The sequence below is a fragment of the Rattus norvegicus genome, chromosome 17, assembly GCF_036323735.1.
Source record: "Rattus norvegicus strain BN/NHsdMcwi chromosome 17, GRCr8, whole genome shotgun sequence".
Classification (NCBI taxonomy): Eukaryota; Metazoa; Chordata; class Mammalia; order Rodentia; family Muridae; genus Rattus; species Rattus norvegicus.
This window is the reverse complement of record NC_086035.1, coordinates 55,513,107-55,539,610: the sequence shown is the minus strand read 5'-3', so window position 1 is coordinate 55,539,610 and position 26,504 is coordinate 55,513,107. Positions and strand designations below refer to the sequence as shown.

The window sequence follows — 26,504 nt, the reverse complement described above, 5'->3', positions numbered from 1 at the left end:
TCCTGTCTATAATACAAGTTTATAGTTAGATAAAAGACTCACACACTATTATATACATGATCATGTGGGTTTTATGCCTTTGGACTACTTTGTGGAATAATTTGAAACTTTGAACTATAAAAGTCATTGAGTGTTGTGTTTAGAGCATAATGGGCCATCCATATGCACACTTATAATTTAATAATGCTGAGATAAATAAAACGGCGAGGCTCAGCTTATCAAGCTTTGGATGGAGGCAAGCGTGCCTTTGATACGTGCCTAGAGAATGTTAAGGTCTCTGGATACGTGGCCTGGTGCATCAGCTTGCTTCTGAAAAGCACAGGGCTAGATGCAGTCTCCATACAAAAGAAAAGGATGTCTGTAAAAAGGATAGTCTGCACTGTGTGTGTGTGTGTGTGTGTGTGTGTGTGTGTGTGTGTGTGTGTTACCAAATGTGATACCACGTGTATAGGATACCAAATGTACAGGAAATACATCTATATGGAGAGCTATGGAAACAATCCTATCACAACTCTAGATAGGATTTATTTCTAAGAGCAGAAGAAAATTTAGAAAATGTATCAGTAAGGTACAGTACCAAGTTTATATATTCATAAATGTAAGAGGATAAATAGTCAAAGAAATTACCTGATATTGGTGGTATATAATTTGAATCCTATACTATTGTAGCAAGATCCAGAAGCTGGGGTATGTGTGTGTGTGAAATACTACCAACATACTAGTGTCATGGACAGGCAGCCTGGAGGAGTGTGGGTAAAACAAAGGCAAAACTAAAAGGCAGGATACATGGTGAGACCATAGGGTTTCATTCATCACTTAATTTAGACAAGGCGTGAAAGCCTAAAGGACATGTATTAAAGTGTCCTGAGTCTAGAGACTTGTGGATATGAACCAAGACCTTCATAATATTAAAAGAATGACATGGGTGGATTTGCATGGCTATTTTGCAACTGTCATAGAGCTATCTACTGAAAACATTTTAAGGCTCTTATTAAACCTGCCTCTGCTTTTACGTGGCTCCTAAGCAGAGGCATCTTGTTGAGGGGAATCACCCCAATAGAATGAAAAAGAATACAGCTGAATTCTGATCCACTGTGTCTGCTGGGCCACAGGAATGTGGAATGTGTAAAAGTACTCACATTCCACAAAGTAAGAGCTGGCATCAATCTTCCAAATGATCTGGCCTCTGTGAGATCCATTGACTCCACGGTTCTTATAGTCCAGAAAGTTTTCAGATGAGACTTCACCTATAGTGCAGAAGGAGAAAGAGAAGCAGAGAAGCACATCAACCAACAGCATATTTACATGCAGCAAATAAAAAGAGCAAAGGATATAAATACTAACCCTTGGAATCACATAGAGAGCTGGTATTATTCAAAGACACAATCAGAACAGAGCGTTTTTCCACCCAACACTTGGCAAATGAATTTTCTTAGTTCTTAAACACCTCCATAAACAGAAAGTCACAATCACTGACAACTACTGCAATGACTCTTACTTTTAAAAGCATTTTAGTTATATGAAATATGTGAAAGTCTTAAGACTTGATCTTCATTTGTGAATGAAGAGATTTAGAGAAGATGTCTGATGGCACTTGCCTTCGAGTCTAGCTTTCTCTCTCATAGGCTTTATATCACTTTATATCCTCTCTTCTTCATCCTGGGCCTCCTTACACTGTTGATTTTTAAAATTTCATCAAACATGACCATGTGAGATCATTTGGATACTGGTATATAATGTGCTCTAATTGTACTCTCATCCATACCTTGCTGTTCTCTACTCTGCTTGTATTAATTTTCTTCATTCTCTAGTTTGAGAATACACACACACACACACACACACACACACACACACACACACACACACAAGTTTAGGGCCATCATTTTTCTGTCTGAGACTGGCTTAATCTGTATATCATGATGATCTCCAGTTTTGTACAAATGACATGACTTCATTCTTTACAGATAAAAAAATCTGTATCAGATTTCCTTTTAAAAATGTATTTTTATTTTATTTACATTGGTATTTTAACTGCCTATGTCTCTATGAGGGTGTCAGATTCCCTGGAGCAGAGTTACAGACGGTTGGGTGCTTTTGGTTATTGCCATGCGGATGCTGGCAATTGAACCTGGGTCCTCTGGAACTGCTGTGCTCTTAACAGATGAGTCATCTTTCTAGCCCTGTACCTTATTTTCTTAATCCATTCTTCTCTTGTAAGACACTGAGGTTGGTTCTACAACTTTGCTATCGTTAATAAGGCTGTGACTAGTAATCATTAACGTGAAAGTATCTCTATGATGATTGATTTGGACTCCAAGATAATATATGTTGATTATATGGAAAGTTTTAGGTTTGTGAAGAAATTTCATACTGAATTTTACATCTCTAGAGTAGTTTATATTCCATGAATAGGGTATAAAGAGTTCCCTATAATCTGTATTCTTGGCAATATTTGGTATTTGTTTTCTTCATGACTGCCATTCTGAATGGGTGTGGTGTAATCTCAATACCTCTTTTATTTATATTTTTCTAATGACCAGTGATTTTGAACCAGTTTCTTGGCAATGTGTATTTCACTATGCAAGCACTGACTTTTTTTCATTAACCAGTTTATTATTTCTTCTTCTTCTTCTTCTTCTTCTTCTTCTTCTTCTTCTTCTTCTTCTTCTTCTTCTTCTTCTTCTTCTTCTTCTTCTTCTTCTTCTTCTTTTTCTTCTTCTTCCTCCTCCTCCTCCTCCTCTTCTTCTTCTTCTTCTTCTTCTTTTTCTTTTTCCTCCTCCTCCTCCTCCTCCTCCTCCTCTTCTTCTTCTTCTTCTTCTTCTTCTTCTTCTTCTTCTTCTTCTTCTTCTTCTTCTTCTTCTTCTTCTTCTTCTTCTTCTTCTTCTTCTTCTTCTTCTTCTTCTTCTTCTTCTTCCCCTCCCCTTCCTCTTCCTCTTCTTCTTCTTCTTGGTTTGGGTGTTTGATTTTCAGTTATTTGTATATTATAGATACAAGTCCCCTATCACATATATAGTCAATTAACATTTTTCTTTGCTCTCTAGCTGGTATCTTAACTTAACATTATATCTTTCATGGTCTATTATATGAACATACAATTTTCTCAGCACCATTTGTTGAAGAGGTTGTCTTTTCTATAGTCAATATTTTTGACATCTTAGTAAAAATCATTTGGCTATACCTACATGGGTTTATTTCTGGGTCCCTATGTACCATGGTCCCATGTACTATGCTGTTTTTATTACTCTGTAACGCCACTTAATAATTAGGTGTGATTATACCTTCAACACTGTTCTACCTATCACCAAATCCACAGGAACCTTCTTCATACTATCATCCTTCGAGACTAATTTATTGCTATTACCCATCTTATAATAGCCATTCTACAAATAAGAGCAACCAAATGGTATAACACTTCAATCCACTGCTAGGATTCTATTAGTCCTAGTTAAGAGAAGCACGTGTCACTTGGTAACAATCTCATTGGAGAGTCAGCATAACCTTCCTTGTATAGATATCTTTACCTTCTTATAAAAGAAGAAAATAGTATTTGTCTAGAGAAGTCTAGAAGTCATATACTAACAAAACACATCTTAATTTGGCTCTGCTTGGGCATTTCTCTGCCTTACTGATGTAGAACAAGACATTTTTTTTCCTCCATCTTTATTAAATTGGGTATTTCTTATTTACATTTCAATTGCTATTCCCTTTCCGGTTTCCAGGCCAACATCCCCCTAACCCTTCCTTCTATATGGGTGTTCCCCTCCCCATCCTCCCCCCATTACCACCCTCCCCCTAACAATCACATTCACTGGGGATTCAGTCTTGGCAGGACCAAGGGCTTCCCCTTCCACTGGTGCTCTTACTAAGAGAACAGCACATTCTTGATGCTGTTCAAAGTAACAATAGGAACTCCACTGGCAAAAGAGGCAGCTTCATGTCTGTGGGAGGGCTCCATTGCATCTCCTCATCTGGAAATGACAGGTCAGATGAATAACCATCCCCAACCCTACGTTTATAGGTCTAAGTCTGTGATTTGAGCTTAGACAAGATACCAAAAATCCAGAAGTTACCAAGGACATACATATTATAAACTATTAAGATTCACAGATAAGTTTGGATTGAGAAACTTTATTTGAAGTATGATGTTATTTAAAATGTTGCCATTCAGCATTAAATAATATCACAGCTATATATATGTAGCTGTTATGATAATAACAAATTTTCAGATTGAGTTTCTGAAATGATGAGTTATGGTTCTTTTGACTTAGTCAAAAATGTCATGTTAAGACCAGAACTTATTCAAAGTTTCATGAAACTCAATATGGCTAATGGTCTCTTTCTTTTCCTAATACTCCCCTTCTCTGCTCTGTGGGGATGAGTTTCTACCTGCCTTATTTCTTTACCATTTCCTCTATCTTCCTTTTGTGCTTCCCTCTTTCTCTGTATTTCTCTCTTTCTCTGCTAGGGAGCTTTTAATGCTTTCTACCCCACAGAATCTGTGATTGACCTTCTATACTTGCAAGGTAACAAACACCACAGTTTGACAGAGTCTAGCATGGTCTATATGCTTGAGCTACAGAGGCAGGAGGCAGGAATTGACACACAACCACAGGGGAATGCTGCTCAATGACTTGCTCCCATGGCTTACTCACATTGCTTTTTTGTTGTTGTTTTTACTGGATATTTTTTAATTTATATTTCAAATGTTATCCCAGAACCTGGTTTTCCATCCCTAAACCCCCACCCCCTTCCCCCTCTTTTTCTATGAAGGTGCTCCCTCTCCCAACCACCCACCCCCTCCCGGCTCCCTGCCCTGACATTCCCCTAGGCTGGGGGGTTGTCCAGCCTTGGCAGAACCAAGCTCTTCTCCTCCCATTGGTGCCCAACAAGGCCATCCTCTGCTACATATGCAGCTGGAGCAATGGGTCTGTCCATGTGTAGTCTTTGGGTAGGAGTTTAGTCCCTGAGAGTTCTGGTTGGTCAGTATTGTTGTTCTAGTGGGGTTGCAAGCCCTTTAGTTCCTTCAATCTTTTCTCTAATTCCTCCAACATGGACCCCATTCTCAGTTCAATGGTTTGCTGCTAGCATTCACCTCTGCTTTTATCATGCTCTGGCTTAGCCTCTCAGTAGACAGCTATAAAAGGCTCCTGTCAGCATGCACTTCTTGGCATCAGTAATATTATCTGGATTTGGTGGCTGTATGTATATGGGCTGGATCCTCAGGTGGGGCAGGCTCTGAATGGATGTTCCTTCAGTCTCTGCTCCAAAGTTTGTCTCCATATCTCTTCCTATGAATAGTTTTGTTCCTCCATTTAAGAATGACTGAAGCATCTGCCATTTGGTTGTTCTTCTTCTTGAGCTTCATGTGGTCTGAGGACTGTATCTTAGGTAACCGGAGCTTTTGGGTTAATATCCACTTATCAATGAGTGCATACCATGTGTGTTCTTTTGTGATTGGGTTACCTCACTCAGGATGATATTTTCTAGTTCCATCCATTTGCCTATGAATGTCATGAACTCATTGTTTTTAACAGCCGAGTAGTACTCCATTGTGTAGGTGTACCAAAATTTCTGTATCTGTTCCTCTGTTGAAGGACATCTGGGTTCTTTCCAGCTTCTGGCTATTATAAATAAGGCTTCTCTGAACATAGTGGAGAATGTGTCCTTTTATATGTTGGAGCATCTTTTGAGTATATGCCCAGGAGTGGTATAGTGTGGTCCTCAGGTAATACTGTGTCCAAATTTCTGAAGATCCTTTAAGTTGATATGAAGAAAGGATATATGAGATTGCAATCCCACAAACAAGGGAGGAGTGCTCCTTTTTCTCCACATCCTTGCCAGCATCTGTTTTCACCTGAGTTTTTTTTTGGGGGGGGGCTATATAGAAAAGCAATTTATTCCGTTATAAGCACTTACACAGTTAGTCATGGAGAGTTAATAGGCCTGATGGTGAGACAGGTTAGCCAAAATGGAGATGGCGTCAAACTATAGTGGTCAAAGACTAACCCTACAAAAGCAACGTTTATCAAGGATTAATTTAATCTTAGAAACAAATACAAACTAGCAATCCACTCTTTCTCAACATGACAGTGCACCAGTGGTACAACTGCCAGGTAAAAACGTACATCTTTACAACTTGGTGGTCCCAAGTTTAAAAAAGAAAAAAAGATTAAAAAGAAAGAAAGAAAGAAAGAAAAAAAAGAAGTAAAAACCACACACAACAAAAAACAGACTCTGTTCAGCTATCCAGCCACAACTGAAGCCACCAATGGAGGCTTTGGGAATTAAGCCCCCCAGTTAAGATTTAGAAAACACCCATGGTTTGGGCTAATAGCATTGTTGGTGGGACCTATTGAAGTTGGACAGCTGAACAAAGTCTGTGTCCCAAACCAATGTTAAATCCATCTCAGGCTTCAGAGGAAAACAAGGAGAGTCTAAAATCACAAGTGCAGACATATCTAGGATCCTTGTCCTTCTGGATCCACACTTCCTTCAGGGTCTTCATCATTATAAATGTTCTCTGCCATCTGCCACACTTGCATGATATTGTCTTCTGATACAGAACAAATTACCCAAGGTTCATTGGGATTCCAGGAGAAGTCAGATATCTTGGCAGTGTGACCACCATGAATAAACAACAACTCTGGTGGGCCATCCTCTGCATCTTCTGGGGACTGTTCTTCTCCAATTTTACTTAGATCCCAGACATTCAGCCGACGATCAGTGCCACTGGAAGCTAAGATAGTCTCATTGTGAGGTGACCATTGAACTTGGAATATTTCATCCTTATGTGATTCAAAGGAATGCAACTTGAGTTTCAGATTTCTCAGATCCCACAAGGCAACAGTCTTGTCAGCTGATCCCGTGGCAAGAATGAACTCACTATAAGGATTGAAAGATAAGCAATTCACTTCAGCTGTGTGAGCATCAACCGAGTGGCTTGGCTTGGAAGTATTGTTTGAACGAGTATCCCAAATCATGAGTTTCTGGTCATCAGCAACTGACCCGAACAGAGACTCGTGGAGCAGATGCCAGGAAACGTCCTCCACTACTGCTGTGTGCCCTGTAAAGATGGTCTTTGCATCCACCACTTTTCCTTCTTTGGGAACTGCACTGATGTCCCATAGGCAGATGGTATGGTCATCTGAAGCACTAAGTAAGTGCCCGCTGAGATTTGGATTCCAAGAAAGCCCATAACCTTCCTTCTGATGCCCATGGAGACGCAAGTCTGGGTTGCATTCTCCAGAAGGGTCTATGGTTTAGAAGGGTGCTTTGTGTAGTCAAAAACAAGAACATCACTGGATGGAGTCTTCGTTGCAATGATGCAAGGGTTCTGAGGCATGTACCTGGCCCTGTTTACTTCTCCTTCATGGTTGATCTTGATTTCTATTTCAATTTTCCCACTGACAGAACCAAAACCTCCAAATTCTCCTTTTTCACTGTCATAATGGGATGCATCAAACTGAGCATCGTCATTAGGGAGCTGGACACTGGCTATCACAAGGTGGTTTTGTTCATCTGATGTGTGTGTTCCCAGGACAAGCCGATGAATGCTGAAATCTTTCCCTTCAGGCCTGGTCACATCTGGAAGCCACTGGGCAGTTAGGCTGGGCCACTCCAGGGCATGGGTCATCACCAAATCATAAAGAAATGGGGTGTTCTTCTTCCATATCTTGTACTCCTCGTTGATCTCACGTTCTTCCACCGCGTCGTCAAAGGCCGCTTCCTTGTCAGCCATGGCGGCAGGAGAGCCGGGAGGGGTTGGGGGATCCCGGGGTCGTGCGTTGCAGGAGGGGCGGGGAGGCTACGAGCTTCACCTGAGTTTTTGATCTTAGCCATTTTGACTGGTATGAGGTGGGATCTCAGGGTTTTGATTTGCATTTCCCTGATGACTAAGGAGGTTGAACATTTCTTTAGGTACTTCTCAGCCATTTGATATTCCACAGCTGTGAATTCTTTGTTTAGCTTTGTACCCCATTTTTAAATCACGTTATTTGACTCTCTGGAGTCTAACTTCTTGAGTTCTTTGTATATTTTGGATATTAGTCCTCTATCAGATGTAGGATTGGTAAAGATCTTTCCCAATCTGTTGCTTGCTGTTCTGTCCTAATGACAGTGTCATTTGACTTATAGAGGCTTTGCTATTTTATGAGGTCCCATTTGTCAATTCTTGATCTTAGAGCAATTGGTGTTTTGTTCAGGAAATTTTCCACAATGCCCATGTGTTCGAGACTCTTCCCCACTTTTTCTTCTATTATTTGAGTGTATCTGGTTTTATGCAGAGGTCCTTGATCCACTTGAGCTTTGTACAGAGTGATAAGAATGGGTCGGTTTGCATTCTTCTACATGCTGACCTCCAGTTGAACTAGCAACATTTGTTGAAAATACTATCTTTTCCACTGAATGGTTTTAGCTTCTTTGTCAAAGACCAAGTGACTGTAGGTGTGTGGGTTCATCTCTGGGTCTTCAATTCTATTCCATTGATCTAACTGCCTGTCTCTGTACCAGTACCATACAATTTTTTTTATCACTATTGCTCTGTAATACAGCTTTAGGTCAGGGATGATGATTCCCCCAGAAGTTCTTTTATTGTTGTGGATATTTTTGGCTAACCTGGGTTTCTTGTTATCCCAAATGAATTTGCAAATTGTTCTTTCTAACTCTGTGAAGAATTGAGTTGGAATTTTGATGGGGATTGCATTAAATATGTAGATTGCTTTTGCCAAAATGGATATTTTTACTATATTAATCTTGCCGATACGTGAGCAAGGGAGATCTTTCCATGTTATGAGATCTTTTGCAATTTCTTTCTTCAGAAACTTGTAGGTCTTGTCATACAGATCTTTCACTTGCTTGGTTAGAGTTACTCCGAGGTAATTTATATTATTTGTGACTATTGTGAAGGGTATCATTCCCATAATTTCTCATGCTGCTTATTTGAGTAGAGGAAGGCTACTGATTTGTTTGAATTAATTTTATATCCAGCTACTTTGCTGAAGTTGTTTATCAGTAGTCCTCTGGTGGAACTTTAGGAGTCACTGGTATATACTATCATACCATCTGCAAATAGTGATGTCTTCACTTCTTCCTTTTCACTTTGTATCCCTTGGCCTCTTTTTGTTGTCTAATTGCTCTAGCTAGGACTACAAGTAGTATTTTGAATAAGTAGGGAGAGAGTGGGTAGCCTTGTCTAGTCCCTGTTTTAGTGGGATTGTTTCAAGTTTCTCTCCATTTAGTTTGGTGTTGGCTACTGGTTTGCTGTTTATTATTTTTTACTATGTTTTAGTATGGGCCTTGAATTCCTGATCTTTCCAAGACTTTTAACATGAAGGGTTGTTGAACCTTGTCAAATGCTTTCTCAGCATGTAATGAGATGATCATATGGTTTTTTTAATTGAGTTTGTTTATGTAGTGGATAACACTGATGGACTTCTGTATATTGAATAATCCCTGTATCCTTGGGATGAAGCCTACTTGATCATGATGGATGATCATTTGATGTGTTCTTGGATTTGGCTCATCAGAATTTTATTGAGTACTTTTTCATCAATATTCATAAGGGAAATCTGTCTGAGGTTCTCTTTCTTTGTTGGGTCTTTCTGTGGTTTAGGTATAAGCATAATTTTCGCTTCATAGAAGAAATTAGGTAGTGCTCCTTCTGTTTCTATTTTGTGGAATAGTTTGTACAGTATTGGTATTAGGCCTTCTATGAAGGTCTGATAGAATTCTGCACCACTAAACCCATCTGGTTCTTTTTTTTTTGGAGGGGGGGACGTTTAATAATTGCTTCTATTTCTTTAAAAGTTTTTGGACAATTTAGATTGTTTATCTGATCCTGATTTAACTTTGATACCTGGTATCTGTCTAGAAAATTGTCCATTCCATAATGATTTCCACTTTGTTGATTATAGGCTTTTGTAGTAATATCTGATAATTTTTTGAATTTCCTCTATTTCTCTTCTATTGTCTCCCTTTTTACTTCCGATTTTGTTAATTTGGATATATTCTCTGTGCCCTCTGGTTAGTCTGGCTAAAGGTTTATCTATCTTGTTGATTTTCTCAAAGAACCAGTTCCTGGTTTTGTTGATTCTTTGTATAGTTCTTTTTGTTCCTACTTGGTTGATTTCAGCCCTGAGCTTGATTATTTCCTGCCCTCTACTCTCTTTGGTGTGTTTGCATCTTGTTGTTCTAGAGCTTTTAGGTGTGCTGTTATGTCATTAGTGTATGTTTTCTCTAGTTTCTTTTTGGAGTCACTTAGAACTATGAGTTTTCCTCTTGGCATTGCTTTCTTTGTGTCCCATAAGTTTGGGTATGTTGTATCTTCACGTTGATTACACTCTAAAAAGTCTTTAATTTCTTTCTTTCTTTCTTCCTTGACCAAGTTATCATTAAATAGAGCATCGTTCAACTTCCATGTATATGTGGGCTTTCTATAGTTTTTGTTGTTATTGAAGACCAGTCTTAGTCTGTGGTAATCTGATAGGATACATGGGATCATTCCAATTATATGTTTCTCTTGATGTTTGTTTTGTGACCAATTATATGGTCAATTTTAGAGAAGGTACCATGAGGTGCTGAGAAGAAGGTGTGTTCTATAAATATGTGTTAAATCCATTTGGCTCACAACTTCTGTTAGTTTCCCTATGTTTCTGTTTAATTTCTGTTTCCATGATCTGTTAATTGATGACAGTGGGATATTGAAGTCTCCCACTGTTATTGTGTGAGGTGCAAGGTATGTTTTGAGCTTTAGTCAGATTTCTTTCATGAATGTAGGTTCCCTTGCACTTGAGTATAGATATTCAGGATTGAGAGTTCATCTTGGTGGGTTTTCTCCTTTGATGAATATGCAGTGTCCTTCCTTATCTTTTTTGATGACTTTTGGTTGAAAATCAATTTTATTTGATATTAGAATGGCTACTCCAGCTTGTTTCTTTGGACCATTTGCTGGCAAATTGTTTTCCAGCCCTTTACTCTGAGGTAGTGACTGTTTTTGTCACTGCCGTGTGTTTCCTGTATGCAGCAAAGTGCTGGGTCCTCTTTCTACATCCAGTCTGTTAGTCTCTGTCTTTTTATTGGAGAATTGAGTCCATTGATGTTAAGAGATATTAAGGAATAGTAATTGTTGCTTCCTGTTATTTTTGTTGTTAGAGTAGAATTATGTTTTTGTTGCTCTCTTCTTTTGGATTTGTTGCAAGAAGATTGCTTTCTTGCTTTTTCCAGGGTGTACTTTCTCTCCTTGTGTTGGATTTTTCCATCTATTATCCTTTTCAGGGCTGGATTTGTGGAAAAGTATTGTATAAACTTGGTTTTGTCATGAAATATCTTGGTTTCGTCATGGAATATCTTGGTTTCACCATCTATGTTAATTGAGAGTTTTGCTGGATATAGTAGCCTGGGCTGGCATTTGTGTTCTCTTAGGGTCTGTATGACATCTGCCCAGGATCTTCTGGCTTTCATAGTTTCTGGTGAGAAGTCTTGTGTAATTCTGATAGGTCTGCCTTTATATGTTACTTGACCTTTTTCCCTTACTGCTTTTAAAATTCTTTCTTTGTTTTGTGCATTTGGTGTTTTGACTATTATGTGACGGGAGGAGTTTCTTTTCTTTTCTTTTTTTTTTTTTTTTTTGGAGTTTCTTTTCTAATCCAATGTATTTGGAGTTCTGCAGGCTTCTTGTATGTTTATGGGCCTCTATTTTTTGAGGTTAGGAAAGTGTTCTTCTATAATTTTGTTGAAGACATTTATTGGCCCTTTACTTTGGGAATCTTTGTTCCCTTTTATACCTATTTTCCTTAGGTTTGATCTCCTTGTATCCTGGATTTCCTAGATGTTTTGGCTTAGGAAATTTTTGCATTTTACATTTTCTTTGAAGTTTGTGTCAATGTTCTCTATGGTATCTTCTGCCCCTGAGATTCTCTCTTCTATCTCTTGTATTCTGGTTGTGATTCTTGTGTCTATGACTCCTGATCTCTTTCCAGGTTTTCTATCTCCAGGGTTGTGTCCCTTTGTGATTTCTTTATTGTTTATATTTCCATTTTTAGATCTCAGATGGGTTTGTTCAATTCCTTCACCTGTTTGTTTGTGTTTTTCTGGAATTCTTTAAGGGAGTTTTTTATGTCTGTCTTAAAGTCCTCTATCATCATCATGAGTTGTGATTTTAAACCAAAATCTTGCTTTTTCTGTTGTGTTGGGATATGCAGTAGTTGCTTTAGTTGGAGAACTGGATTATGATGATGCCAAATAATCTTGATTTCTGTTGCTTAGGCTCCTGTGCTTGTCTCTCACCATCAGGTTGTCTGTAGTGTTAGCTGGTCTTTCTGGCTCTGACAGTGGCTTGACCCTCCTGTGAGCCTGTTTGTCAGCACTCCTGCATACTGGCTTTCTTCCATCAGGATCTGGGTACAGAGAGCTGTGGGACTGGGTCAGCTCTGGGCACAGGCAGAAACCGGAAGGGTCCTGTCCCAGACTGCTCCTGGGTTTTTGTGTCCCTAGTGCTCCAGGTGGGTCCCTTGGAGCAGAAGTGGTGGTCTTATCTCTGCTCTCAGGTGAGTCAGTGGAGCTCTGGGCACAAGCAGAGACTGAATGAATGTCCAGAGGTCTCTAGGCAGGTTACTCTTGGGCCAGGAATGTGAGCAGAAATCGTGGTCTCGCCTGAGCTCTGAGGATTGTCCACACTTCTGAGAATCCAGCTCTCTCTCTCATGGGATTTGGGTACAGAGCACTGTGGGCCCAGGTCACCTTCAGTTGCAGGTACAGATTGCTTCTTTATACCACCTAGGATCACCTGCCAGGGGAGGATAGTACCCATGGTGGATGGTGCCCTCTGACTTTAGTCATTAATTGAGCAAATCCCCCATAGGCACACACCCAGGAAAATCTGGTGAGCACAGTTTCTCAACTGATAGTCCATCTTCTCAGGTCCCTCTAGCTTGTGTCAAGTGGACTAAACCCAACCAGCTCATTTTTCCCTGCTATGGTTCACACTCAGTAAGTTTCATTTATTCATTATCTTCTCTAACACACTATCTTCTGTTTTTTCCCTTAACTTGAGAATATGGGATCAATCTTCACAAACTTGTAAGATACTACTGTAAAGAGTTGTTTTAAAGTTATGCACTTGTGTATGTGCAGAGACAACAAAAAATTCCTTCAAGTGATAAATCACATTTCCATAAAGGTAGGCACGAGGGGGATTGTGAAAAATCTGAAGATTCAGAGTAGTTGAAAGGGAGTAATAAATGCTTGCTTAAGATTAGCTAATTGGAGTTCTGTTGACTAAATGGAATCTTTTGTCAAGACATAAAAGATAGGGTTTTAAAGTGAAGTATCTGAATATTTAGTATTGATAGTCAAATATACAACAACCATGGACTACACATGTATTCTTGATGGGCTGCTGGTATTTCTCCATCTCTGTTTTAGGTAGATGTTATTTTATTTGAAAGCTTAATTTTAAGGCCTATTAAATTTTTCTGTTCAGAAGTTGAATATATCTAGTAACCACTATATGCATAAAACATCAAAATGTATATTGCTTTATTTTTATTACACGCACACACACACACACACACACACACACACACACACACACACACACACACTAATTACACCATGTAGAGCTGTCAAGAGAATCAAATATTTTCCTAATTGTTTTCTGACTAATTAGTCAGACAAAATATTTTATCAGAAAAATAAACAAGGTTACAAATTGCTCATAATGTACATTATTTTCTGTAATAGTGAATAATAGTGAATTACTAAATCTGGTGTTGTGCATTGAAATGTGTGAGAGCAAACTTTATAATGATGTTACTCTTTAAAACAGTTTCTCATGTTGTGATCCCCAACCATAAAGTTATTTTGTTGCTACTTCATAACTGTAATTTTGCTATTATGAATTGCAGTGTAAATACCTGTGTTTTCTGATGCTCTTAGGTGATTCCCATGAAAGGGTCATTTAACCCCCAAACCCACAGGTTGGGAAACACAATACTATAGTATAACTTAGTTGACTGTGCTTTTTAATTACACTGGAGAGTGATATCAGGAAAACTAGCTTCTCCTAATTGGTTGTCCAATATCAAATAATATCAAATAATCAGCCCTCAAATCATACATACAAGTAATATTATACAGACTGAGAAGGTTGTATTCAGAAACACATATGCTATCTATATTATACATGTATGCACACACATGCATTTAACAACAAAGAGAAAAAAGTATGGATTTGAAAATATAAGATAGGTACATGGAAGATTTGGAGGGAAGAAATGGAAAGGGAAATTATGTAGTTATATTATTTTCTCAAAAAATTAAAATGAATTATGAATAGGATTCTCATTGAACTAACAAACCATTCACATAAGACCTTTCTTTTCACCACACACTACCAGACTGTCTAGATGAAACAGTCTAACAAGTAGTCATGGATGATAATGTACTCACCAATAAGGTACATCCCAATCCAGTCTCCGGCATCCACTTCTTCCTTGATGTCCCAGTGGATCACCAAATCCTGGGAATACCCTATAGAATAGTAGGAACTGCTGACCATGAGTGTAGAGCGGCTGTCTGAGGTGACCAGGTCAGTGTCACTGGTAGAGCGAGGGATGGTGATGCCATCATGGGCACCATTTCTGATGTCTATGTTGTGGAATTGGTCTGGGTTATAGCTGTACCGGAGGGGCTCTTTGCACCGGCGTCGGCTCTGGGAGTTTCTAGATGGAGATGCCATGGCAGCCAGGCCTAAAAACCTGTTCTGGTACAGATTCTGTAGGAGAAGAAGACATTGAACAGTGTCAGGAAAAAAATCAAAACAAAATAGTAACTGTCACATATATCAAAAGATGACAGATATCAAAAGATGTGTTGAGGGAAATAAAGTGTGAGGAAGCTGCCCTTTGGGGGCATGGGAGACAAGACACATAGCATGCTTTCCAGGACAAGGGCCTGTTCTCTGCATTCATAGAACAAGAACAAAGACATAGGCACCTTTCTGTTCATGCCCCCTGAAATCTCTGCCTCCTCCAGCTGCCTTCAATCTACTTGATTCTAGAAGGAGAAGACTGTGAGTAGAAGTCCTGTTCCCAAAGAAGCACATTTTTTTTTAAATTCTCCACCATCTGTTCAATTGGTTCCAATTCTATACTTCCTTTCTTTTAGGGTCAATTATGATTATCTTCATTGAATATTTCAGTCATTCCTGGTGCATTCAGTCCCTCCACACAGTCAAGAATGGTCCTGTTGAGTAAGGTAGTTATTCTCCCTCTTAAAAAAAAAAGAAAACAAAACATTTGACTCTCTGGTATGTTTCTTGGCCCTCTGTAATATCTATTCAGGATCTTGTAATTCTAGTAACTTTTAAACAGTACAGTTGTTGATTAGATCCAATCTCAGAAGAACTTCTTCACTGAGCTGATGTTATGGTAGAAAGAATTGCAAGTGCGTTTTGTTGTTGTTGTTAATGCTCACAGCACTGAGTGTTTAAAATTAACAACAGGGAAGGTGGCCATCATATAGAACTTGGGCAGAGATTCACTTTCAAAACAAGCAAGTGTGACTCTGACCTCATTGATGAATACTAAGATTGGGTTAACATCAACATTTGGGGGATTTCAGTTTTACATGTCCAGAAAAAGCATTGAATCATGCTATTTAGACTCCAGGTGCTGGACCTTTTTATACAAACTGATTAAGTGAGAGTTAATGATACTTTGTGTTCCAAACATCAGGGCCAGACCCTAGTGCCAGTGTTACTCTTCAAATTATATGAGTCTACAGATTGCACACATTTAAATAAACTTTGCATCTCTTTAGAATAAGAAGACCAGCTAGAATGGGGCATATGTGGGGCTACTCATTTGGGCTATCTTATTGACTTGATGACCTGTCGCATGACCCCATAGTACTAACAATTAAATTCATTCTATATAGACCATAAAGTTATCCTGCTCATGACCCTCCAGAATTCTATATAGATTAAAAATTGCAGTCATTGACTGTGTGTATTTGCTCTGCTTATCAATTTTCAGGAGTAAGGCTCCTTTACAAGGTCTAATATCTATTAGGATATTCTTAGGTTAATTTTGAGGAAGCTGAGGACTTTGTTTCTTTCTTTGCTTTCTAATGATTTTCTTCTTTTCATGTACATGTATTGTATGCACATGTATTTTTATGTATGTTTGCACGTAAGTTGGTGCATTTATGAATAGGTGTGTGCAAACATATATATGTACAGATATGGAGGCCTAGTGCTTGTGTTGGTAATCTTTGTGTATCACTCTTCTGCTTTATTCAGATGAGGGTCTATCAATCAAACTCAGAGCTTGCCAATATGGCTAGTTTGCTCCAGGGATTGCCTATCTTTGCCGTTAGAAGTTGGAGTTTCAAGCAAACCATGTTAGGTGGGTTCTAAGGATCTGAACTCCGGTCTTCTTTCTTGAATGGCCAAGCGCTTTACCTGCTAAGCAAACTATTCAGACCAGAGAAAGGTGTGTGTGTGTGTGTGTGTGTTTATTCTGAAAGACTAAGAGTCAGTCATGTCTCTTACAGTCAGAGAGATTTGGCCATCCTCCTGACCTGAGACAAAGGCCTAATCTTTCGACTGACCTGCCAAGACTGGTCAGATAGGTTCAAGGCCTGTCCTGAGCACGTCTACTTGAAACTGTGTGCTATAGCACCCCTTTCTTTGTTTACATGAACCAATCCAAAATTAGGGGAAAAGGCCCTATCACAAGCCACCACCATCATCAAATATTTGCAAATTTGCAGATTTCCTGAAGAAAAATGGATTTCAATTCCAAGGCCCCATCCCTGCTCTGCTAAGAGTCTTTCTCTATACACCTTGTGGTGTGCATGTATATATGTGTGAGCACATGCACGCACATGCACACATGTGTTCATGTGTTATAAAGTTTTTTAATGTTGCTTTCTGCTTTGTGAAATTTTCCTGCCTTTTAATTTTTAATTGGCAGAAAAATAAACCATATCTCTAGATGGTAATGTTTTCATATGAGTTTCAAGCAGGCCCTCAAAAGATTTTAAAATGTTTCTCTTTTGTTCCTATGTAAATTCTGCTATTGCCTTATAGAATTCCCCCAAAGAATAAACATTTCTCTTGAAATTGTCAAATTACACTAGTAATAATGGTTTACGTGGTGAGAACAAAGACATTGATGGAAACATTGATGAAATAAGATGTTTGCTGGTTAATACTGAATGGTAATAAGGCATTACCTGGAATAAGAACAGTAACCTAAATATGGTTCTAAAAGACTATTCTGTCACCCAACCAGGCTTCTCCGCCATCTGATGAACATTTAATGCAATATATGGCAATTCAACAGTGTTATAAATATGGAGGGCTGTAAATGTAGTTTTGATTCATTTACACTGCAGACAGGAGATAGACCTACTCAAAATATGCTTTGATATTCCTTTGTCTTCCATTTTCAAGAGAGTGGATGCAATTTCTAATTAGCCTTTCCACCCTCCAGCAAAGATTCCTATCATCGTGATGGTTGTTGACTTGTCTACTACTCTTATGCCTGTGAAGCTTTCGTCTCTTTATAGCTCCTGTGCCCTTGCATAGTAACTAGTATTTTATTTTAATCAAAAGATTCTTTAACATGAAATAAATGGTTTATTGTGCTTTATAAAAATAAAATACAGAAAGACAATAAAGAGACAATAAGTTGTTTAAAGGAAGTCTAAACTTGTCCTAAACAGGTGTTTTTATTAAAGATTCACAACTGATTCTTTTCTATTGTATAAGACATTTGACATACATGTTTTTTTGTGAACCAAATGAGACAATACATTTTCGCCTAATTACTAGTTAACCTAGTTACTCTTTTTTTTTTTAAGTATTTATTTTATGGATGTGAGTACACTGTTGCTGTCTTCAGACACACCAGAAGAGGGCGTCGGATCCCATTACAGATGGTTGTGAGCCACCATGTGGTTGCTGGGAATTGAACTCAGGGCCTCTGGAAGAGCAGTCAGTGCTCTTAACCCCTGAGCTATCTCTCCAGCCCCCCTAGTTACTCTTTTAAACAACTTTTCTTTCAACAAGTGAGCCTTTTAAACTTTGTTCTGTGATAAAAGTGTTGTAGGAGTTTCTTTTAGAGTGGAATGAATCCTGAGTGAGGTAACTCAGACCCAAAAGGACATGCATGGTATGTGCTCACAAATAAGTGGATACTAAACAAAAAGTACAGAATACCCAGTACAATTCAAGGAACTCAAGAAGGCTAACAAGCAGAAGGGCCCAAGTGAGGATGTGTGTTATTTTTAAAAGTATCACTTCCCATTACTTTAGGGAACTATGCATATTTCAAGTAAAAATTGTTCTTTTAAAAATATCTCTAAAAAATTGAAAATCATAAGAAGAAAAGAAATAATAAGGGAAACATCATGAATGTATACAAGATGGAGTGATTCAGTTGTGTGAGAGAGAAGGATGGTTTTTTATTCCTAAAGCAGGTGTTATTTTACTCAAGGAAGCTCCTGGAATTTTTATACTGTGCCCAGTTTTAGTCATACATGCAGGGGGATAATGAAAACAGAAAAAAAAATCAGAACTTGTTTCTTTCTACCAAGGAGGGCAGAAAATTCAAACACGATTAATGTACAGAATGCCTGCATAAGGCGGAAGAAGAATGTGAATAAATAAAAATATCAAGAAGGTTCCATTCCAAAGTGAGAGAAAGAGGAAGCCTTCAGATCTCACAACGGTGGGAACAGGACACTTGAGCATGCAGAGATGAGCACGCAGAAAAGAAGCCAACATGGCTCCCTATTAGGAGAGAGAAAGAAAATGTTTTCTACAGAAAGTAACCCAGATGGCCATGCTGAAGAGAGACTGGCAGCCCTACCCTCAACTCCCCTTCCTACGCACACACATGCATACACGCACCCACACATACATGCACGCACACACTCACGCACACACATGTGTGCACACATGCATGCACACCTCACAAGGTTCAAAAGCAGTTGTAGCTTTGATGAGACAGTGTCATACATTTTGTCATCCATCACCATGTTAGTTGAAGTGCCAAGGGACAAATATTATTTTAAAGGAGAATGTATTTTTTGAACCGGGGGCCTGAAAACAACTACAGGTCAGGGAGCCTGAATTTATTCTTCCACATCCCCATGGCAAGATGCAGACCTGGAAGGATTTTTGTATAGTTGGGCAAGGGGTAGGTAAAGATAAGCAAAAGAGAAGCAACAGTATCCCAGCTCAAGCATGCTGTGTTGGGGTATAAGAAGAAAGGCAGTCAACCCTTTTTTGTTAGGGATGGAATGCTGTTGGGAATAGCAGTCATGTCTGCCAACACTGGACCTGAGGTCGATGGCTGATAACTTCAGTGCTGTTCTTTGCTGAAGGCTTAGTAGTCCACTTGCCAACCATAGATGCAGCCTTCTAGCAGAATGATTTATATCCTTAAGGCCTTGATAGTATAAGATGTGTGTTGACTGTGCTGTGATTGTTACCTAAAGTTTACTTTAAATTTATTTTTATTTTAAAGTGTGAGCATGTATGTGTGTGTTGGAATGTCTGACAAGGCCAGGAAAGAACGGTGATCCCCTAAACTCAAGTTACACATAGTTGTGAGCTGAACTCAGGTCCTCCACAAACACTCTGTGAGCTTTTTAGTAACCGAGATCTCTCAGTATACTTGGGAGACACCCCAGTTAGAACAATAATCTTCCCAGGTGATGAAACTGGGATTCTTAGGAGGATGAAGAATCTGCCTTGCTTGTGGAATTTGAAGCTAACTGTGGATCAATAAATCAAACAAAAGTAAAGTGGAAAGCATCATCAATAGATCTTTCCAAGCACACAAGGGAATATGAAAGATGGAGAACAAGGCAAAAAAACACTATATTTGAACATCAATAAGAAAAAAAATAGCATGCCCATTTATTCATCCATGAGCCCTGGGATACTGCCAAGAGAATAAATTTAGAAATCTATGGGCTAGAAGAAGAAGCTGAGGTAACTAATGGCCCCAAGAATCTGTTTAATAAGACATATAACCCCAAATTTCCCAAATATGGAAATAAATTAAAATACAAATGCAGTAGCCATTTATATCCCTAAATAGGCATGAGCAGAGAAACCTCTCCATGGTATATTATAGTCAAAAATGGAAGCAAATAAAAATGTTAAAAGCTATAAAAGGAAATTGCATTAGAATAACATCTGCAACCCCCAAAAAAGAGTAAAGTGTGGACTGCTATATTTCAAGCCTTTAAATAACTGCCATCTAAAAATGGTATCTCAGGCAAACCTTCCCTCTAAAATGAGATAACAGTACCTACTCTCATATGTCTTATTAAATACAAGGTGAAAACAAACTCCTGACATACATCACAAAAATTATCTACCATGACCAAATTTGCTTCATCATGTGGATGTGCTGGAATGGTTCAACAAACATGGGTGAAGAAGTGTAGTAAACCACATAAATGGACTTAAAGACAAAAACCACATACTCATTAAATAGATGAAGAGAATTTCTTTGACAAAATATAACACACCTTCGGATAAAGTCCTAGAGAGAATAGGAACAGAAGGAATCTGTATCAACATCCCTTTCTTCTGAGAAAGACTGCTAGCTAGTCTGCTCCCTGGAAGACATCACATCCTGAGGCAGCCTAGAAGATCTGTTGCACTCAGAGTATTTGGTAAGAACACTCCTGAAGTCTCATGCCTGCTGCTGGGAGCCCAGTGGACTTGGAACCCATCATCCCCCAAAACTCCTGTCCACCAAATACCATTCCCCTTCTGTCCAGTCCTTTCTGCTGGGCAGAGTGCTAGATAATCTGCTCCCAAGAAGACATCACATCTTGAGGCATCCCAGAAGATCCACTGTACTCAGAGCATCTGATACCACATTCTGAGGCATCCCAGAAGATCTGCTGCACACAGGGCAACAGACACCATAGCCTGAAGACATCCCAGGAGATCCGCTGCACACAGGGAAACTGAACAACTGATTGCCAGCTTGTCTGCTCCCCGGAGGATACCACAGCTTGAAGGCATCCCAGGAGTTCCTCTGTACACAGGGCAACTGGGCAACTGACCCCACAGTCTGAAGACCTCCCAGGGACTCTGTGTCATGCAGGGTAACTGACCCAACAGACTAAAAGCCTCCCTGGCGTTCTGCTGCACACAGGGAAACAGAAAACACGGTCCATAGGCTTCCCAGGACAACAGCTTGATTGCTCCTCTGAAGACCTCTAAAAGGCTGACCAGGAGATCTAATGCAGTCAGGGTAACAGATCTGCAGCTTCTCTGCCCCTCTGAAGATCTCCCAATTGGAAGGCCTCACAAGAAGTCTGCTACAGCAAGGGCCACAGGCCTACCAGGAGACCTGAAACAACACAGGGGAAAGGAGGCAGACTCTAGACAGAGCCACCCAGACCTACAAACACCAGGGATAATCAGATGGCAAGTGCAACAACATAAGCAACAAAAGTGAAATATGTTAGTATCATCAGAACCCGGTTCTCCCAACATAACAAACCATGGATATACCAACACATCTGAAAATCAGGAAGCTTACCTAAGATCCTATCTCATGAAGATAATAGACTACTCTAAGAAAGATATAAATAACTCGCTGGAAGAAATACAGAAAAACACAGGTAAACAGGTAGAAGCCCTTAAAGAAGAAACAAATAAATCACTTAAAGAAATAGGGGAATGCATATTCAGGTGAAGGAATTGAATAAAGTGGTCCAAGACCTAAAAGTGAAAATAGAAACAATAAAGAAAACACAAACAGAAGCAAAGCTGGAAATGGGAAAGGAAAGAGGTCAGGAATTACAGATGTAAGTAAGACCAAAAGAATACAGGAAATAGAAGAGAGAATCTCAGATGTAGAAGATACTATAGAAGAGATGGACACACTGTCAAAGAAAATTTAAAACAAAAAAAAATCCTAACCTAAAGCATCCAGGAAAGTCAGGACACAATGAAAAGACCAAATCTAAGAATAATTGGAAGAGAGGAGAATGAAGACTCCCAGCTCAAAGGACCTGAAAATATCTTCAACAAAATCATAGAAGAAAACTTCCACAACCTAAAGAAAAAGATGACCATAAAGGTACATGAAACCTATAGAACAACAAATAAATGGGACCAGAAAAGAAAATCCTCTCATGATATAATCAAAACACTAAATACACAGAACAAAGGAAGAATAAATGCTGCAAGGAAAAAGGGCCAAGTAACATACAAAGGTAGACCTGTCAGAATTACACCAGATTTCTCAACAGAAACACTAAAAGCCAGAAAAATCCTGGACAGTGGTCATACAGACTCTAAGAGAAACCAAATGCCAGCCCAGGCTACTATACCCAGCAAAATTCTCAATCAGCATAGATGGAGAAACCAAAATATCCCAGGACAAAACCAAATCAAACAGTATCTATCTACTAATCCAGCCCTACAGAGAATTCTAGAAGGAAAATTCCAAACCAAGAAAGGTACCTGCACCCAAGAAAAGAGAAGACATTAAACATCTCAAAACAAAGTCAAAAGGAGAGAACCGTAAGTACATAAAGCCACCTACAAAAACAAACATAACAGGAACCAACAGTCACCTGTCTTTAATATCTCTCAATATTAATAGAATTGACTCACTTATAAAAAGACATAAGCTAACAGACTGGATATGCAAACAAGACCCATCATTTTGGTGTATACAAGAAATGCATCTCAATAACAAAGAAATAAACTATCTTGGAGTAAAAGAATGAAACAAGTTCTTCCAAGCAAAAGGTCCCAAGAAACAAACTGGAGTTGCCATCCCAATATCCAATAAAATAGACTTTCAACCAAAAGTGGTCATGCATGATGAGGAAGGACACGTCATAGTCATCAAAGGGAAAATCCATCAAGAGAACATTTCAATTCTGAACATCTATGGTCCAAATGCAAGGACACTCACATTCTTAAAAGAAATTTTACTAAAGCTCGAAACACACACTGAACCCCGCACAATAATAGTGGGAGACTTCAACACCCCACTCTCAGCAATGGACAGGTCATGGAAACAGAAACTAAACAGAGACACAGAGAAACTAATAGAGGCTATGAACCAAATGAATTTAACAGATAATTACAGAACATTTCTTCCTAAAACAAAAAAACACACCTTCTTCCTAGCACCTCATGGTTCCTTCTCCAAAATCGACCACATAATTGGTCACACACACACACACACACACACACACACACACACACACACAAACCCTTAACCAAATACAAGAAGATTGAAATAATCCCATGCATCCTATCAGATGACCATGGCCTATGGTAACAGCAAAAACAACAGAAGGCCCACATACATGTGGGAACTGAACAACTCTCTACTCAATGATAATTTGGTCAGGGAAGAAATAAAGAAAGAAATTAAAGACTTCCTGGAATTTGATGAAAATACTGACACAACATACCCAAACTTATGGGACACAAGGAAAGCAGTGCTAAGAAGAAAACTCATAGCAGCAAGGGCCCTGATAAAGAAATGGAGAGATTTTACACTAGCAACTTAACAGCACACCTGAGAGCTCTAGAACAAAAAGAAGCAAACACACCCAAGAGGAGTAGATGGCAGGAAATAGTCAAACTCAGGGCAAAACTCAACCAAATAGAAACAAAGAGAACAATACAAAGAATTAACAAAACCAAAAGCTGGCTCTTGAGAGAATCAAGAAGATACATAACCCCTAGCCAAACTAATTAAAGGGCCCAGAAACAGTATCGAAATTAACAAAGTCAGAAATGAAAAAGAAAACATAACAATAGAAACAGAGGAAATTAAAAAAAAAACATCATCCTAGTAGGAAAGCCTATACTCCACAAAACTGAAAAATCTAGATGAAATGGATGGTTTTCTAGACAGATATCACATATCAGAGTTAAATCAAGAACAGGTAAACTATTTAAACAGCACCATATCCCATAAGGAAATAGAAGCACTTGTTAAAAATGTCACAACCAAAAAAAGCGCAGTGCCAGATGGATTTAGTGCAGAATTCTACTAGATCTTCAAAAAAAGACCTAATACAAACATTCCTCAAACTATTGCATAAAACAGAAACAGAAGGAACACAACCTAATTTATTCTATGAAGCTACAATTACTCTGCTACCTAAATCACAGTAGGACCCAACCAAAATAGAACTTCAGACCAATCTCGCTTATGAATATTGATGCAAAAATACTCAATAAAGGTCTTGTAAATGGCATCCAAGAACACATCAAAAACATCATTTACCATGATCAAGTAGGCTTCATCCCAGGGATGTAAGATTGGTTCAATATATGAAAATCCTTTAATGTAATTCAGTATTCACAAACTCAAGGAATAAAAATCACACAATCATCTTCTTAGATGCAAAAAAAATTTGACAAACTCCAACACCCCTTCATGTTAAAAATATTGGAGAGATTAGGAATTCAAGGCCTAAACATAATAAGAGCAATTTACTGCAAACCAACAGTGAATATCAAGTTAAATGGAGATACACTTGAAGCAATCCCACTAAAATGGGGACACAACAAGGATGCCCATTCTCCTCATATTTCTTTAATATAGTGCTGAAAGTGCTACCTAGAACAAAAAGACAACAAAAATAGATCAAGGGATACGAATTGGCAAAGAAGAAATAAAGGTATTACTATTTGCAGATGATAAAATAGTATACATAAGTAATCCCAAAAATTTTGTGAGAACATCTACAGCTGATAAACAACTTTAGCAAAGTGGCCAGATATAAAACCAGCTCAAATAAATCAATAGCCTTCTATTATATAAGTGATAAACAGGCTGAGAAAGAAATTAGGGAAACAACTCCCTTCACAATAACCACAAATATCTTGGATATGTATGACAGTAACTTCAAGTCTCTCAAGAAAGAAATCGAAGGTCTCAGAAAATGGAGAGATCTCCCATGCTCATGGATTGGCAGAATTAATATAGTAAAAATGGCCATCCTACCAAAGGCTATCTACAGATTCAATGCAATCCCCATAAATATCACAACACAATTCTTCAAAGACATGAAAAAAGCAATTCTCAAATTCATCTTGAAAGGCAAAAATCCCACAATAGCAAAAATAATTTTTAATAGTAGGGGAACTTCTGGGGGAATCACCATCTCTGACCTCAAGCTCTATTACAGAGCAATAGTGATAAAAACTGTATGCTATTGGTACAGAGACAAATGTGTTGATCAAAGGAATAGAATTGAAGACCCAGAAATAAAACCACACACTTATGCCCACTTGATTTTTGACAAAGAAGCCAAAACATATACAATGGAAAAAGAAAGCATCTTCAATAAATGGTGCTGGTCTAACTGACAGTCCGTGTGAGGGGACGAGTTGCAAAAGGTACCCTGATTCCTGGTCGAGATAGGTTGAATACCCAGGAGACCCTAAAAGGAATGGCAGGTACATGCCCAGCTTCCCAGATCAGGGTGTCACTAGCTGCAGCCGCCCCCCACCGCCCCGGAGAGAGGTTGGAGATAGACCAAGTCACATAGAGCCAGTGCCCCAAACCCCTCCTCCACAGGTGAGGATATTAAGTCTATCAACTGAAAGAACAGAAGAACAGCAAAATGGGAGAGAGTGCGAGTGTGAGTGTGAGTGTGAGGGTGGGGAGAGGGAGAGAGAGGGAGAGGGGGAAAGGGATAGAGAGAGAGGGATAGAAAGAGAGGGAGTGAGATTCTCAACCCAAAGATATAGGTTAGTTGAATGGATTAAGAAACAAAATACCCCTTATTCTGTATAAAAGAAACTCAACATTATAAGCAGGCTGAACCAGGCAGAAAGTAGAGGCCACCATTCTAATACCAAAAACAACAAACAACAAACAAAACAAAATAAAACCAAACCCTTCCATGTAAAATTAATCTGAAGCTGTAAAGAAGGAGATTATTCTAATAATAAACTAAGAAGGCATTCCAATATGAAACACGTATGTTCCAATTTCAATCATACTCAGTTTTATGAAGAGAGTACTGATAATTACTGATAAGATGGAGGTTAAGCACAACTCACAGATTGGTGATTTCAGTATCCCATACCCCACTGTCCCCCAATGGACAGATCATCTGCGCAAAAAGTAGAGAAACACCAGACTGAAATGACAACATATATCAAAGGTCCTAACAGATATCTCCAAAATATTCCGCCCAAATACCAAGGAATTCTACTCAGTAGCTCATGGAACATAAAATAAATCTCAACAAATACAGAAAAAAATCCCTGTATATTCTATCTAACTGCAACGCTCTATGTGGTAGTTTGAAAGAGAATGACCCTTCATAGGTTCATAGATTTAAATGCTTGTTCACCAGGGAATATCGCTATTTAAAGGATTAGAAGGTGTGGACTTATTGGAAGAAGTGTGTCGCTGGGGAGGGTTTGAGGTTTCAAAACCACAAGCCAGGCCCAGTGGCTCTCTTCCTGTTGTCTG

At 38.8% G+C, this 26,504-nt stretch overlaps 1 protein-coding gene and 1 pseudogene across 8 annotated transcripts in view; both read right to left on the bottom strand.

Moving 5' to 3' along the window:
* The window catches only part of Hecw1 (HECT, C2 and WW domain containing E3 ubiquitin protein ligase 1), a 413,125-nt gene that overhangs the window by 240,418 nt on the left and 146,203 nt on the right, over window positions 1-26,504 (bottom strand). For all 8 annotated transcript variants that reach the window (XM_017600485.3, XM_017600489.3, XM_017600487.3 and 5 more), the window contains 2 exons: window positions 14,446-14,770; window positions 1,140-1,247 (listed from right to left, as the gene is read on the bottom strand). In XM_017600485.3, the coding sequence (XP_017455974.1) occupies window positions 1,140-1,247; window positions 14,446-14,770 (433 nt within the window). The remainder of the gene's footprint in view (window positions 1-1,139; window positions 1,248-14,445; window positions 14,771-26,504) is intronic.
* Window positions 5,879-7,806, bottom strand: Rbbp4-ps2 (RB binding protein 4, chromatin remodeling factor, pseudogene 2; annotated as a pseudogene).